This window comes from Nicotiana sylvestris, chromosome 3 (genome assembly GCF_000393655.2).
Source record: "Nicotiana sylvestris chromosome 3, ASM39365v2, whole genome shotgun sequence".
NCBI classification, from domain to species: Eukaryota; Viridiplantae; Streptophyta; class Magnoliopsida; order Solanales; family Solanaceae; genus Nicotiana; species Nicotiana sylvestris.
The window spans coordinates 45,777,466-45,792,742 of NC_091059.1; the positions used below are offsets into that span (position 1 = coordinate 45,777,466).

General features: G+C 39.5%; 1 protein-coding gene across 2 annotated transcripts; it reads left to right on the forward strand.

Annotated features, from left to right (window-relative positions):
• The first annotated feature begins 393 nt into the window (after positions 1-393).
• Positions 394-9,085, forward strand: LOC104226716 (kinesin-like protein KIN-7E). Of its 2 annotated transcripts, XM_009778758.2 has the most exons (15): positions 394-574; positions 1,343-1,434; positions 2,118-2,455; positions 2,640-2,729; positions 2,829-2,929; positions 3,128-3,241; positions 3,357-3,438; positions 3,539-3,606; positions 3,716-3,781; positions 3,872-3,996; positions 4,369-4,696; positions 6,473-6,577; positions 6,656-7,462; positions 7,965-8,272; positions 8,526-9,085. In XM_009778758.2, the coding sequence occupies exons 3-15, from the start codon at positions 2,233-2,235 to the stop codon at positions 8,845-8,847; spliced, it is 2,739 nt and encodes a 912-aa protein (XP_009777060.2). In that variant the 5' UTR covers positions 394-574; positions 1,343-1,434; positions 2,118-2,232; the 3' UTR covers positions 8,848-9,085. The 2 variants fall into 2 exon arrangements, with proteins under 2 accessions (XP_009777060.2, XP_070026859.1); XM_070170758.1 differs by lacking the exons at positions 394-574; positions 1,343-1,434; positions 2,118-2,455; positions 2,640-2,729; positions 2,829-2,929 and having other exon boundaries at positions 3,151-3,241; positions 3,357-3,442.
• Positions 9,086-15,277: the final 6,192 nt, after the last annotated feature.

Below are 15,277 nucleotides of genomic sequence, written 5' to 3' on the forward strand. Positions count from 1 at the left end.
GTAAACATAGTTTATGTGTTATAAATGTCTGTTTTTTTTTAATACATCATACTTAGCAAAATAGTCATATAAAATGACACAGAGAACAATAAATATGTTAATTGTTCTGTTCAATAGGAAATTGAAAAGGAATAATAACGAAAATGAGAAGGAAAAAAAAAAAAGAAGGCCCACAGCGGTCCCTAGTCCCAAACAAACTGTAATTAAAAAGTGGCACTTCGTCTGCTTATTAAACGCATGGAATTTATGCACCGATATTTCTGGGCCACGTGGCATTGGTGTCTCGTTTCTAGACCTTTTTTTAAAAATAAAGTGAGGGTAAATTTGTCATTACACCTAGTCCGCACCTCGTCCCACGAAAAAAGACGTTGCGCTGCACCACTGCAAAAATAGAACTACTACTCCCTCCGATTAATGATGTATGCTGTTCATACAAGTGACTACTGAACGCTGTGTGTGTGTGCGTCTTTGTGTGTGTGTGTGTGTGAGAGAGAGAGAGAGAGAGAGGATTTGTTCTATATGTGTGCATTTCTGAGAATTTCTGTCTGTTTTCTAGGAGAATTTGAAAATGGAGGTAAAGCTCCACCAAATTTCTTACTGTTCTCTCTGATAAATTGTTGCGTTTTTTTTTTTTTTGGCTACATTCTGTTTTTCAACTCTCATCTTTCAACTTATTGACTGCATTTGACGCGTAAAATTTAATCATCATGAACTGAAAACGAAACTTCAGGTACACTTATATTCAAGTTCACAATTGATTTCGAATTTACAGTTGAACCCATTGAGTTTTCGTTCCTTAGTAGTATCTGTCTGTACTCTTTTTGGTATTTTTTTGCTGTGCAATTTTTTTTTTCTTGCTATGTCATGTTTTCCCTTTCGTTTAATTTTTCAATTTAACTAGCTGTATTTAACGTTTAAAGCTTCATCATGATCATCATCGATGAACGATGCTTCGGTGTTCTCTAAGCTTCAATGTTCACCCTTGATTTCAAATTTACAGTTGAAAAATATTTTTTCTCAAGCTGATTTTTGTTGTTTTTCTTAGACTATTAACTGAAACTCGAACAAGCCGGATCATTTTGTTAACTGTTGAACTTTGTGAAACTTCTCCGTGGTTCAACTTTTGAAATGAAGCTTGACAAATCGGGCGGATTAAACAACTAAATTAGAATTGAGGCGTAATTGTTTTTTATTTTAAACTGTTATTAAAAAATGAAGTTGATGGTTTCCTCACTTTTGAATCTTAGATTTTGTGTATGTGTAAAGAGGATTTAGTAATTCTGGTAATTAACATACATCTCTGTTTGCTTCGGTTTTTTTCCTTTTTGGTTGAAATATTCAGCACTAGAATTGAAGCACGGGGGATTCTGACCGTCCAATTGCAACCCTTATCCATCACTACATTCACTACCTTCAGTGATAACGACACAGAAGGTGGATGGACTCTCTTTCAGTATTACTTCTCTATTCACTGTTTGATATACATGCTTTTGTATTGTTGCCGTGTCAGGGTCCACTCGTGTTTAAAATTTTCCCAGCTTCACAGTCACTAACTTGGTCTTGAAGCAGATTTGGGTCCCTACATTGGTCCCCATTAAGCAAAGTTTCCATGTCTTTTTTATGCTTAATTTGAAGAACTTAACACCAAAGTTTATACAAAGTGTTTAATTACACTAACTTAAGATGTGGATCCAATATGTATGTAATGAGTGCATTTGCGTCCATTAGATCCATTTATTATTATTATTATTATTATTATTATTATTATTATTATTATTATTATTATTATTCCCCACTCGTGGGATTATACTGGGTTTGTTATTGTATTATTATTATTATTATTATTATTTTATTATATAGAAAATGTAAAGAATATTTTTGAATTATGTACACTCCATGTGATAAGAGGTGCACCCACTACCTTTAAGTCCTATACTCGTAACTCGTCTTTGCAAGCATTAGTTAACCTTTGTAATTGTGTGGTATAAGTTGTTTAGTACTTTCTATATCAGGTCTTCTGGGGACAATAACTCTAGTTTGATTGATCATTGTTGTTTTTCTTCACAAGCATAACTAATATTGCAGCATGCTAACTGTCTTTACTCTTCTGTTAGCAGCAATATGAGAGAGTTGTGCTTGCTTTGATGTTTCCTTTGGTGATCCTGAATCACGATGTTGTTGTTATTAGTATGACATGGGTTTTTAGAAAGAGAGGATTGGATAAAAGTAGACATGGGGCCTATTGGTGGTGAAGAACAGATGAAGTGGGAGAAAATGCAAGGGACGGCACTGAGTGGTGAAGAGAAGATTCTGGTTTTGGTGAGGTTGAGGCCTCTGAGTGAAAAGGAAATTGCAAGGAATGAAGCTTCTGATTGGGAATGCATCAATGAAACCACCATTTTCTATAGGAACAGTTTCCAGGAGAGGTCTGGACTTCCAACTGCTTATACTTTCGGTAAGAAAACTCCCCATTTCAAGCCTTTACATTTGGACTTACTGTTACTCTTAGTTCACAATGGAGAATGTGATCATTGAGAACTATGTAAGGGTTAGATCTCAAGTACCATATGAAAATGATTTGCCATTGTAACAGATGTTATTTTTCCTCTATCTTATTGTTGTTTTCCCCGTGAAAATAGACAAAGTGTTTAGGGGAGACTGCACAACAAGGGAAGTGTACGAAGGAGGAACAAAGGATATTGCCCTTTCAGTTGTCAGGGGAATCAACTGTGAGTGTACTTTTTATATGTCTTTATATTCTTATTTTCATCTCCTTATAAAGTGAAAGACATCTTATCCATTACAACAATCTAAACATATTATTTCAGCAACTATCTTTGCGTATGGACAAACAAGCAGCGGAAAGACATACACCATGAATGGAATTACGGAGTATACAGTGGCAGATATATACGACTACATGAAAAGGGTAAATCTTTTTGAACCGATGTATAGGATAAATTAAATGCCATCTATGAACAGAGTTCATCTGTTGCATCTCATTACTAAATGGCATTATATTTGCTTTGCATTGGGTATGTTCAGCTGTAAATACTAAACTGTATTTCTTCTTTATTTGCTTGTTCCTTGAGCTTTTGCAAAGGTAATATTTCCTTTTTCTGTCCAGCATGAAGAAAGATCTTTTGTTTTAAAGTTTTCTGCTATGGAGATTTACAACGAAGTTGTTAGAGACCTCCTCAGTTCAGATAGTACTCCGCTAAGAATGCTCGATGATCCTGAGGTGGGTTTCTATTTCTATGTTTTGCAGCATGTAAAGACACAATAATTTCTAGTTCTGCACACAAGAACTGTCATCGAAAACTCAAAATAATTTCTAATAATTTTGAGTTCTGCAGAAAGGGACCATCATTGAGAAACTCACAGAAGAAACTTTACGGGGCTGGGATCATCTCAAAGAGCTCTTATCCATCTGTGAAGGCAGGTGTATTACCCCATCTCTTTTAGATTCTATCAATGTCTAGCAGGTGGCACCAAAATTAGTTTCTCCATGTATCACAAGTTTTGTGGCCCTTTGCAGCTCAAAGACAAACCGGGGAGACCTATCTTAACTTAGCTAGTTCCAGGTCTCATCAAATTCTAAGATTGGTATGCCCCTGTTCTCTCTCTGTCTTGAACAATTTCCTGTGAATTGTGTGATACATCATCCAGGAGGAAAGACTTATGAACTGGACTCTTCTGGTTTTGCTTTCTTCAGACAATTGAAAGTTCAGCTCGTGAGTTTATAGGGAAGGAGAACAAAACAACTCTTGCTGCGAGTGTGGTACCTGTCAATTAGATTCCTTTATGAATTTTTTTTTTGGGGCATCAACACATGACCTCCTGATGGAAGGTTTATGATCTTTGAATGAAGAACTTTGTTGATCTGGCTGGAAGTGAACGTGCATCTCAGGCGCTGTCTGTTGGGCAAAGACTGAAAGAAGGCTGTCATATTAATCGCAGTTTACTGACCCTAGGAACTGTCATTCGCAAGCTCAGGTTGATTGCTTCTCTCTTAAATCACCTTCCTGATAGGGTGCAATATCATTAGTTGATGAAACTATATAAGAATGGTTAAGTATGTACTAGATTTCTGTGGTCAGTATTCCACAATTCATGTTGGGGATGTCACCTTTGCATATCCCACAGACTAGTGAGGTTAAACTGTACGCTACTAATATCTTAGTATTACGTTATTTTATGTAAATTTTCATAATATCAACATTGATCTAAACCATGGATGAGTCGTTCCTTCTTTCACTCTCTATTAGCTGTTTATACATGCAATAACAGTGTATTTGGTTCATAGTCTGTTTTCCTACTTCCTTGGTCTGAAGCACATCTTTGTGTATCTATGTTGATTAACTGCAGCATGGCAAGACATGGGCATGTGAACTACAGGGACTCTAAGCTAACACGTATCCTTCAACCTGCATTAGGAGGCAACGCGAGAACTGCCATTATTTGCACCCTGAGCCCAGCACAGAGTCATGTTGAGCAATCTCGAAATACACTTTTATTTGCCAGCTGCGCCAAAGAAGTGACCACTAATGCACAGGTCAATGTAGTCATGTCCGACAAGGCCTTGGTGAAGCATCTACAGAAAGAGTTAGCTAGATTAGAAAGCGAAATAAAAACTCCTATAACTACTTGTGATCATGTGGCATTGCTGAGGAAGAAAGATCAGCAGATTGAAAAGGTGATCCTTTCTTCCTAAAGACTCTTGTTCGTGTGCTTGCAATTTAGCAAAAGCCAACAGGAGTTGTACGATGTCTGGAAACTCAGACATGTTTTGTTTTCTGCATATCCCGATGCTTCTGATAAAAGGCTTCTCTGCATATCCCATGCTTTTGACAAAGTATGAAATCACTTTTCCAGTTAATAAAGTACTTCACTTGTCTCATCTTATATGATAGTATCTGATTTGACATGGAAGACAGATGTTAGTTTGATTTCTCTGTTCTACCAATGATAGTAAAATAAAATATTAAAATAACGGTTGAAAAGTTAGTCTGATAGAAAAACATAACATCAATATTTAAAATTTGTGCAGTTCAATGAATAACTCAATTCTTTTATAAAGTAAAGTTTTATTGGCAAAATACATAAAGACCCCATTAAACTTGTCCAAAAAACAGGTTTGAACACTTAAACTAAACGGGTGTTCTTTTACCACCTAAAGGCATTTGAAGTGAATTATTTTCCTACCTGAAACACTAATACCAGTCTCACAATATGAGGTGTTTTACACGCGCACCACGTCAAAACCATGTCAATGCTGGACTTTCAAGTGCTATAGGCTTTAAAGGAGTTACAAGAACTGGAGGCTTAGATGGTGGCTTTGGAGTTTTGGGACTATCCCAATTTTTACATGGTGGTGGCGAAGGTAGAGGCAGTACACTAGCCGGAATACTAATCGAAAGAGGCGGTGGCGGCAGTGGTGGTGGGGCAATGGAAACTGGCTCAATCTGCTGTATCTGATTGGTGATTCTCGCTGGAGATTCAAGATTCTGATCCCAAACATTGAAACTTCGGGGCGAAGAGTCAATGCTTCTGCTTGAATATCTCTCTGGTGATGATGAACTAGGAGGAGATGGTGAATCAGATTCATTCCCCATGACTAATATCGGCACAAAATTTGCTTGCGGCAGAAGCGGCGGCGGAGGAGAATACTGAGGTGGTGGAGAAGTATGAATAGCGACCAGTTCCGGTGACTTAGGCATTAAACTTTTCGGACTCAAACTCACCGGCGGCGAAATGCTCAGTGATACAGAAGCGGCGGCGGAGGAGAATACTGAGGTGGTGGAGAAGTATGAATAGCGACCAGTTCCGGTGACTTAGGCATTAAACTTTTCGGACTCAAACTCACCGGCGGCGAAATGCTCAGTGATACAGACAACCGGTGAACCCAAACCGGAACTGGAAGATGAGTACGAAGAAGAAGATGAGCTGGACCTGGACTCACCACCAAAATTCTCCACCTCAACGGCGGCAAATGCCCTACGTGACGCCGATCCAGTACCGACTGAAGAGATCTGAAGAAAAGAAAAGAAAGGGCCCCACCTTTTACGCGCTTAATTATTTTTTTATTTTTATTTTTTTGCCACATCAGCTATTAGGGTGGAAAATAATTCATTTCAAATACGTTTAGGAGGATAAAAGAACACCCTTTTAGTTTAAGTGTTCAAACCTGTTTTTTGGACAAGTTTAATGGGGTCTTTATGTATTTTGCCAATTTTATTTTACATTTACTCAGATGAAAGCATCCTTATTTCAGGTTTTAGTAGTATATGCAAATGTTTTCGTAAATTAACATTTCTACTGACAATATTTCCTGTCCAATCTGGAAAAGTTGGTTTCTTTGGCAGTTACTTATGAAAGTAAATCATTATACTATCTATCAAGTGGAGCTCAGTTCGATATGACATTATTTTGCTTATAGAATATTCACTTGTTTATGTGGTTCTATATGCAGTTAGAGAATGAAATGAGGGAATTAACTAAGCAGCGTAATCATGCTCAATCCCGGGTTGAGGATTTGCTGCGGATGTTTGGAAATGATAAAATTTCCAGCCAAAGGGTTTGTATAATGTCTTGCGATTGAGTTAGATATTCGAGCTGTCCTTCATTTGTTGCTTATATCTCTCAAACTTTTCAGGGTGCGTCAAGTCTACTTCCTAAATCACTAGAAGGGAACATGTTTGGAGATGAATGCTCAGTATCTGACTCAATAGCTAAAGCTGAGTCATATAACAGGGACAGTGAAAGTGATGCCATATCCTATGCTATACCTGCTCAATGTAGTGGCAACTTTGGTTTGCCTGATCGATATCAAAGGAGCAAAATTTTTGCTTTTGTGACAGGAGAAGATTCTGATGATTTTTGCAAGGAAGTTCAATGTATTGAGGTGGATGAGCCTGGTGGAAATAGAACCTTTGAATCCTTTAGCTTATCAAACAATGAGAATGGAGAAAGAATATCTCCTCCTTCCAGCAATGGGCAGAAAATGCATGACATACAGAAGACTACAGATTCTCTTGCCAGATTTCACCCTCTTGATTCATCTCCATGTGCCCTTTCAACAAGTATATCAGGCTATATAAACATGAAATTAACAAGAAGCAGGAGCTTTAGAGAAAATCTTATGATTGGCTCGTTTTCACCTGAATCTGGGATAGTAGAACAAAGAGAGACTACCCCAACCGACGAGCAAGAGAGAGATTTTCCAGGTAGACCTGAAGGCCTCCAAAGGAAGCACTGGAAATATCCTCCATTAATTTACGGGAAAACCAGACCTAATTTGTCAAGAAACAATTCACAGTCCTCCAACTGTAGCACTTTCATAGATGAGCTCAAAAGAGGCAGCAATGCCTCTGGAGATGAGGATATCCCGAGTGTTGACACTTCTGTGGCAGGCCTGAAGGAGATGGCTAAGCTTGAGTATGATAATCAACTGCACAATCAGGTCTGGACTATATTCATTCCTACTTAAGCTTGTTTAGGGTACCTTGTTTGTTTTCTTCCTGTAAGTTTTGTTTGCATGGCTTTACAGTTAGATATGCAGAACTTACCTTGTGCGTGCCATTTTGCTGTAGTCAATTTAGTGGCAGATAATACTTGCATAGCCACTTTCTAATCTTCGATGTTTGTGGTTATTGCCGGCAGTGGCAGAAAATAGTTATTCAGATCAGTGCATGCAGAGATCATAAATTAGACTCTCTTGTTAGTTTGCTTTTACTCTGTTTGTGGCAACTTTATTTCAGCAATTGGTTGAATTTTTGGATTGATGCGTCTGCCAAGCTTTTTCCTTATTAACTGATGTCAGAATGTTCTCGCTCTCTTTAAATATCTTTACTAGAGAAATTCAATGTCAATAAACAACATCATAGACCGGAGCAATCACTTGGAAAAGCTGGTCTTTATCCTAAACTTTGTCCTCATTAGATGCATCCTGATATCTGTGCTAGGCTCAAGATTCTGGGAAGTCGAAAAGGAATATTAAAAATGTCGGATTGGATCCTATGCCAGACTCATTGGAAGTTCCTTCAGATTGGCCTCTTGAATTTGGGAAGCTGCAAAAAAGGATTATTGAACTTTGGCAGACTTGCCATATTTCGTTGATCCACAGGACATATTTCTTCCTGCTGTTTAAAGGTGACCCTTTGGACTCTATTTACATGGAGGTCGAGGTTAGAAGACTTTCATTCCTCAAGGAGACATTTCTCAAAGGAAACTCAGCTTTTCAAGGTGGTCAGACAGTCGGTCTTGCGTCAAGGTAAAATTTGCACCTTGCCGCTCTCCTACACTCGTTTAATATGTTTTGTCTCTTGTGTATTTTTATACACTCCCCTCATGCATTCATGTAAATTAGATCAGAGTTTTTTAATTCTCGATACCCTTTTAATGTGTTTGAACCATATAGGCTGGTAAATTAATAGCTTGACCTAATGCAATTTATCAAATCTTGATATATTGCACCAGTGCATCATCTGCTAATTTGAATCAAATTATATTTTCTCTAATTACAGCCTCAAAGCTCTTCGCCGTGAGAGAGCTACGCTAAGCAGGCTCATATATAAAAGGTTTCCAGGAGATGAGAGAAATGAGATCTTCCATAAATGGGGCATAAAGTTAAGCTCCAAAAGGAGGAGACACCAACTGATTCATCGTCTGTGGAGCGACACAGATATGAATCACGTGATGGAGAGCGCTGCCATTGTTGCAAAGCTGATTAAGTTCTCTGAGCCGGCGCTTGCTCTAAAGGAGATGTTTGGGCTTAGCATCATACCTCCTCCGTGCATGTTAACGATGTCCTTAGGCTGGAAGAACAGTATGGCATCTCTACTGTAAGCTTCTGGAACTGTGGTAGGAAGAAGTGAAATTAGTGTATGCTTATTGTTGCTCGGATCAACTGCATGTTTATCTACCTCATTTTAATTTTAAATTACTCATTTACAAAAAAAAGAAACAATATAATTTACGAATCACACTTGGAGAGGGAGGAATCAAAATATCTCGATTAGTGTCACCATTTTATTTATCTCTGATTTTTACCATCCAATGAAATCAAATCTGCTCTCTGTCTTCACATTTGAAACTTTTTCACTGTACATTTAACAAACTGATCAGCAATCATGTCTTGATCATCCGCTAACTTTTTCATGTAATCAATAACAATTGGCAGCTTGCATCCCCTTTGGTTCTTTTTTGAACAAAGTTCCAAACTGGCTCTTGAACAAAGTTTAACTATACAGTTGTCACGACCCGGAATTCCCACCATCGGGACCGTGATGGCGCCTAACATCACACTTGCTAGGCAAGCCAACGTTAGAGTATTACTAACCAATTCCCTTTACGATTCAGTGAATAAAAGCAAACAAGTTAAAACAAGTGATCATAATTGCGGAAGTAAGTAAACAACTTCTTTGTATATGAACTATTGCCAGAACAGTTACTACTACTACTACCCAGAATCCGGTGTCACAATCCACGAACATACTATGATTATCTACAAACATCAGTCTTCAAGAAATTACAACTGTTTTGAAAATAAAGAGAATAGTAATGTAGAGAGGTAGAAGCGGACGCCAGCAGGACTACCTTGGGTCTCCTCGTTGGATGTATCTGCAACCGACCTCTCGATCAGCCACAACCTGCTCCAAAATCCGCACAGAAAGTGCAGAGTGCAGTATCAGTACAACCGACCTCATGTGCTGGTAAGTGTCGAGCCTAACCTCGACGAGGTAGTGACGAGGCTACGACGGCGCATTTACAATATAACCTGCGTACAATGTATAATAAAGGCAGAAAGAAGAACGGAACATAATAAAACAGTAACTTGCAAGGAATGAATACAGAACTCAAGTATCTCATCAGTACCCAGCTATAACCAACCCTTAAGTGAAACGCAAAACTACAAAATAACTTGCACAGTAAAAGAAAGATACATAAACACATACACTGATGCGACGCGCATCCCGATCCCACCATATAATCAATATCAATGTGAACATTCACCCTTATTACTCCATATCAACCCACCATTATTCCTCCTATTGCAGTGTGCAACCCGATCCCACTGTACAATAGCAATTCTCCCTTATTCCTCCTCAATATATCACCCTTATTCCTCATGTTGTGGTGCGCAACCCGATCGCACCATATAATAGCATTTCACCCTTATTCCTCCTCAATATATCACCATTATTACTCCTGTTGCGGCGTGCAACCCGATCCCACCATATCAGTACCAATCACACAATAAGAACAAGAATTTCACAATTTAGCTCAAAACTCTCCACAATATTTAAACCTCAAACTAAAGCAAATGGAAAGATGTACAATTATGAAACTTCACTCAAATTATACTACTCAGCGAAACCAATCCAAAATATACCATAAAACACCGATAAAATGACTTGAGCCAATAATATGAGATAATGAAACTAAGGAATAACTAATACCTTCAACAATGAAAAACAATATCTGACAAGTAGCAATTAAGAATGAAAATACCAGTGAAGCATGTAGCAGTTAATGCAGGAAGCAATATATAAGAAATGGGAAGAAAACAGGCAAACAGATAAATTGACGGCACATAGGTACTCGTCACCTCACCTATACGCCACTCACATGAATTTTTACATAGTAATTAAGTCAAAGGTTCCTAGTCCCTTCAGTCCAAGTTAGACACAGCACTTACCTCGCTCCAAGGCCAAACTCAAGCTCAATCACAGTTTTTCCCTTCACACAAGCCTCCAGACCAATAGAATCTAGAAAATTACCAACCAAACAATTCAATTTAAGCCTAAGGAACTACCCACGATTGTAAGGAATTCAATTTAGGCCATTTGTGAAAAAGTCAACACCTGGGCCCGCTTGGTCCAAACCGAAAATTTGGACCAAAACCCGATTGGTTTTGGAATCCGACCTCTATTTGAGGTCTAAATTCTCAAATTTCGAAATTCCTAGTTTCTACCCAAAAATCCCCAATTCCACCACGAAAACCTTAGATTCTAGGTTGAAATCTTGTAAAATGAAGTGAAAGATCGAAAGAAACTAGTTAAGAATCACTTACTTATTAGGAAGAAGGAGTCATTGGAAAATCGCCTCTTGTGTTTTAGGTTTTGAAAAATTGAAGAATGAATGAAAAATCTCATCCAAAATAATTTTTTTACAATTCTTGTAAAATAAAGTGAAAGATCGAAAGAAACTAGTTAAGAATCACTTACCTATGATTTGGGGAAGAAGAAGTCTTTGAAAAATCACCTCTTGTGTTTTAGGTTTTGAAAAATTGAAGAATGAATGAAAAATCCCGTCCAAAATCATTTTGACCAGTTGTTGGTATCGCATTTGCGATCAGGGGTTCGCAAATGCGAACTTCACTTCGCAATGCGAAGACTGACCTGGGTATACTAACATCACAAATGCGAACAATTGTTCGCAAGTGCGGCCAGTGCTGATCGCAATTGCGATCCTGAGCTTCGCAGTTTCAGAGGTACCCTCCCAGCCCTACTGCTTGCGAATGCAAACTTTCTTTTCAAATGCGAGGCTCGCTGAAGTCTGCAGACCTGAAGCATACGAGAAAAATTTCCTAAGTACAAATCACTTTGTAGCCTATCCGAAACTAACCCGAGCCCTCGCGGCTCCAAACCAAACATGCACACAAGTCTTAAAACATCATACGAACTTGCTTGTGCGATCAAATCTCCAAAATAACACCTAGAACTACAAATTTAGCACCAAATCACATTAAATTCTTAAGAACACCTTGAAATTCTTATTTTCACAACCGGACGTCCGAATCACGTCAAATCAGTTCCATTTTTCTCCAAATTTCATAGATAAAGTATAAATATTATGTTGAACCTGTACCGGGCTCCGGAACCAAAATACGGGCCTGATACCAACAAGATCAAACATTAACCAAATTCTTAAAACCATTTAATTTTTAGTCTTTCAATTTTTATCAAAAAATCATTTCTCGAGCTAGGGACCTCGGAATGCGATTCCGGGCATACGCCTAGGTCCCATATTTCGATACGGACCCATCGAGACTGTCAAAACACAAATTCGGCTCCGTTTACTCAAAACGTTTATCGAGGTCAACTAAATCAACTTTTAAAGACAAAAATTATTATTTTTATCAACTTTCCACATAAAAGCTTTCCGGAAACACGCCCGGACTGCGCACGCAAATTTAGGAGGAATAAAATGAGGTTTTGAAGGCCTCGGAACATGGAATTGAGTTTTAGAACATAAGATGACCTTTTGGGTCATTACATTCTCCACCTCTAAAACAACCGTTCGTCCTCGAACGGACATAGAAAAGTACCTGAGCTGGTAAAAAGGTGGGGATATCTGCTCCGCATATCGTACTCGAACTCCCAGGTAGCTGCCTCAACAGGTTGACCTCTCCACTGCACTCGAACCGAAGGATAGCTCTTCGATCTCAACTGACAAACCTGCCGGTCTGGAATAGCTACCGGCTCTTCCTCATACGTCAAATACTTGTCCAACTGGACAGTGATGAAATCTAACACGTGGGATGGATCGCAGTGATACTTCCGAAGCATGGACTCTTGGAATACTGGGTGTACCACTGATAAGCTTGATGGCAACGCAAGTCTGTAGGCCACCTCTCCCACTCGCTCAAGGATCTCAAAAGGCCTGATATACCTAGGGCTTAACTTGGCCTTCTTTCCAAACCTCATTACACCCTTCTTGGATGATACCCGAAGCAACACTCTCTCTCCGACCATGAATGCCATATGACGAACATTACAATCGACATAACTCTTCTGTCTGGACTGATCTGTACGAAGTCTATCCCGAATGATCTTAACCTTATCCAAGGCATCCTGTACCAAATTTGTACCTAATAACCGAGCCTCCCCCGGCTCAAACCATCCAACTGGTAATCGACACCATCTACCATATAATGCCTCATAGGGAGCCATCTAGATGCTCGACTGATAGCTGTTATTGTATGCAAACTCTGCTAACGGCAAGAATCGATCCCAAAAACCTCCAAAGTCGATAACACAGGCACAGAGCATATCCTCCAAGATCTTAATAGTACGCTCGGACTATCCGTCCATCTGAGGATGAAATGTTGTGCTCAACTCAACCCGCGTACCTAACTCACGTTGTACTTCCCTCCAGAAGTGCGAGGTAAACTGCGTACCTCGATCAGAAATGATAGACATAGGCACACCATGAAGACGAACGATCTCACAAATATAAATCTCTGCCAACCCCTCCGAAGAATAGGAAACTGCCACATGAATGAAATGCACTAACTTGGTCAGTCTATCCACAATAACCCAAATTGCATCGAACTTCCTCTAAGTGCGTGGGAGTCTAACAACAAAATCCGTAGTGATACGCTCCCACTTTCACTTAGGAATTTCTATCTTCTGAAGCAAACCACCATGTCTTTGATGCTCATACTTTACTTGCTGACAATTTAGACACCAACCTACATATGCAACAATGTACTTCTTCATCCTCCTCCACCAATAATGTTGCCGCAAGTCCTGATACATCTTGGCGGCATCCAGATGAATAAAATACCAAAAACTGTGAGCCTCCTCTAGAATCAAATCACAAAGTCCATCCACATTAGGCACACTAACAAGACCCTGCATCCTCAAAATTCCATCATCTCCAACCGTAACCTGCTTGGCATCACCGTGCCACACTGTGTCCTTAAGGACAAGTAAATGAAGGTTATCATACTGTCGCTCCCTGATATGCTCAAACAAGGAAGACCGGGCGACTGTGCAAGCTAAAACACGATTGGGCTCAGAAACATCCAACCTCACGTACTGATTGGATAAGGCCTGGACATCTAATGCAAGTGGTCTCTAACCGACTGGAATATACGCAAGGCTGCCCATACTAGCTGATTTCCTACTCAAAGAATCAGCCACCACATTGGCCTTCCCAAGATGATACAAGATAGTGATATCATAGTCTTTCAATAGTTCTAACCACCTTCTCTACCTCAAATTGAGCTCCTTTTGCTTGAACAAATACTGCAAACTCTTATGATCCGTGAATACCACACAAGACACGCCATATAGATAGTTCCTCCAAATCTTCAGCGTGTGAACAATGGATGCTAGCTCCAAGTCATGAACAAGATAATTCTTCTCGTAAACATTTAGCTACCGTGAAGCATATGCAATAACCTTGCCATCCTACATCAAAACCGCACCAAGTCCAATACGAGATGCGTCATAATATACTGTATAGGGCCCTGAACCTGTGGTCAATACCAACATCGACGTCATAGTCAAAGCAGTCTTGAGCTTCTGAAAGCTCGCCTCACACTCATCCGACGATCTGAATGGGGCACCCTTCTGGGTCAACCTGGTCATCAGGAATGCTATAGATGAGAACCCCTATACAAAACGACAGTAATAACCCACCAATCCCAAGAAACTCCGGATCTTTGTAGCTGATGTGGGTCTAGGCCAGTCCTTGACTGCCTCGATATTCTTGGGATCAATTTGAATACCCTCTGTTGATATAACGTGACCCAAGAAAGCAACTGAACTCAATCAAAACTCGCATTTTGAAAACTTAGCATATAACTGGTTGTCTCTCAGAGTCCGAAGAACGACCCGAAGATGTTGCTCATGCTCCTCTCGACTGCGGGAGTAGATCAAGATATCATCAATAAAAACAATCACAAATGAATTTAGACAGGGCTTGATCACCCGGTTTATCAAATCCATATATGCCGCTGGGGCATTTGTCAGCCCAAATGACATCACTAGAAACTCATAATGCCCATACCGAGTTTGAAAAGCTGTCTTCGGGGCATCGGATGCCCTAATCCTCAACTGATGGTAGCCAGACCTCAAATCGATCTTCGAAAACACCTTGGAACCCTGAAGTTTATCAAATAAGTCATCAATTCTCGGCAATGGATACTTGTTCTTGATGGTGACTTTGTTCAACTGTCGATAGTCTATGCACATCCTCATCGATCCATCCTTCTTCTTTACAAATAACACCGACGCACCCCAGGGAGAGACACTAGGTCTAATAAAGTTTCTTATCAAGCAAATCTTCCAAATGCTCCTTCAATTCTTTCAATTCTAGCAGGGCCATACGGTATGGCGAAATGGAAATGGGCTGAGTTTTCGGAGCCAAATCAATGCAAAAGTCAATATCCATGTCGGGTGGCATCCCCGGTAGGTCTGCAAGAAATACCTCTGGAAACTCCCTAACAACTGGTACAGAATCCATAAAAGGAACCTCCGCACTA

Excerpts from the sequence above, each read along its gene's own strand:
- LOC104226716 (XM_009778758.2), top strand. The coding sequence starts at position 2,233 with ATGGGGCCTATTGGTGGTGAAGAACAGATGAAGTGGGAGAAAATGCAA. Across the intron at positions 3,607-3,715 it reads CTCATCAAATTCTAAGATTG|ACAATTGAAAGTTCAGCTCG; the intron begins GTATGCCCCTGT and ends TGCTTTCTTCAG. Across the intron at positions 3,997-4,368 it reads ACTGTCATTCGCAAGCTCAG|CATGGCAAGACATGGGCATG; the intron begins GTTGATTGCTTC and ends GATTAACTGCAG.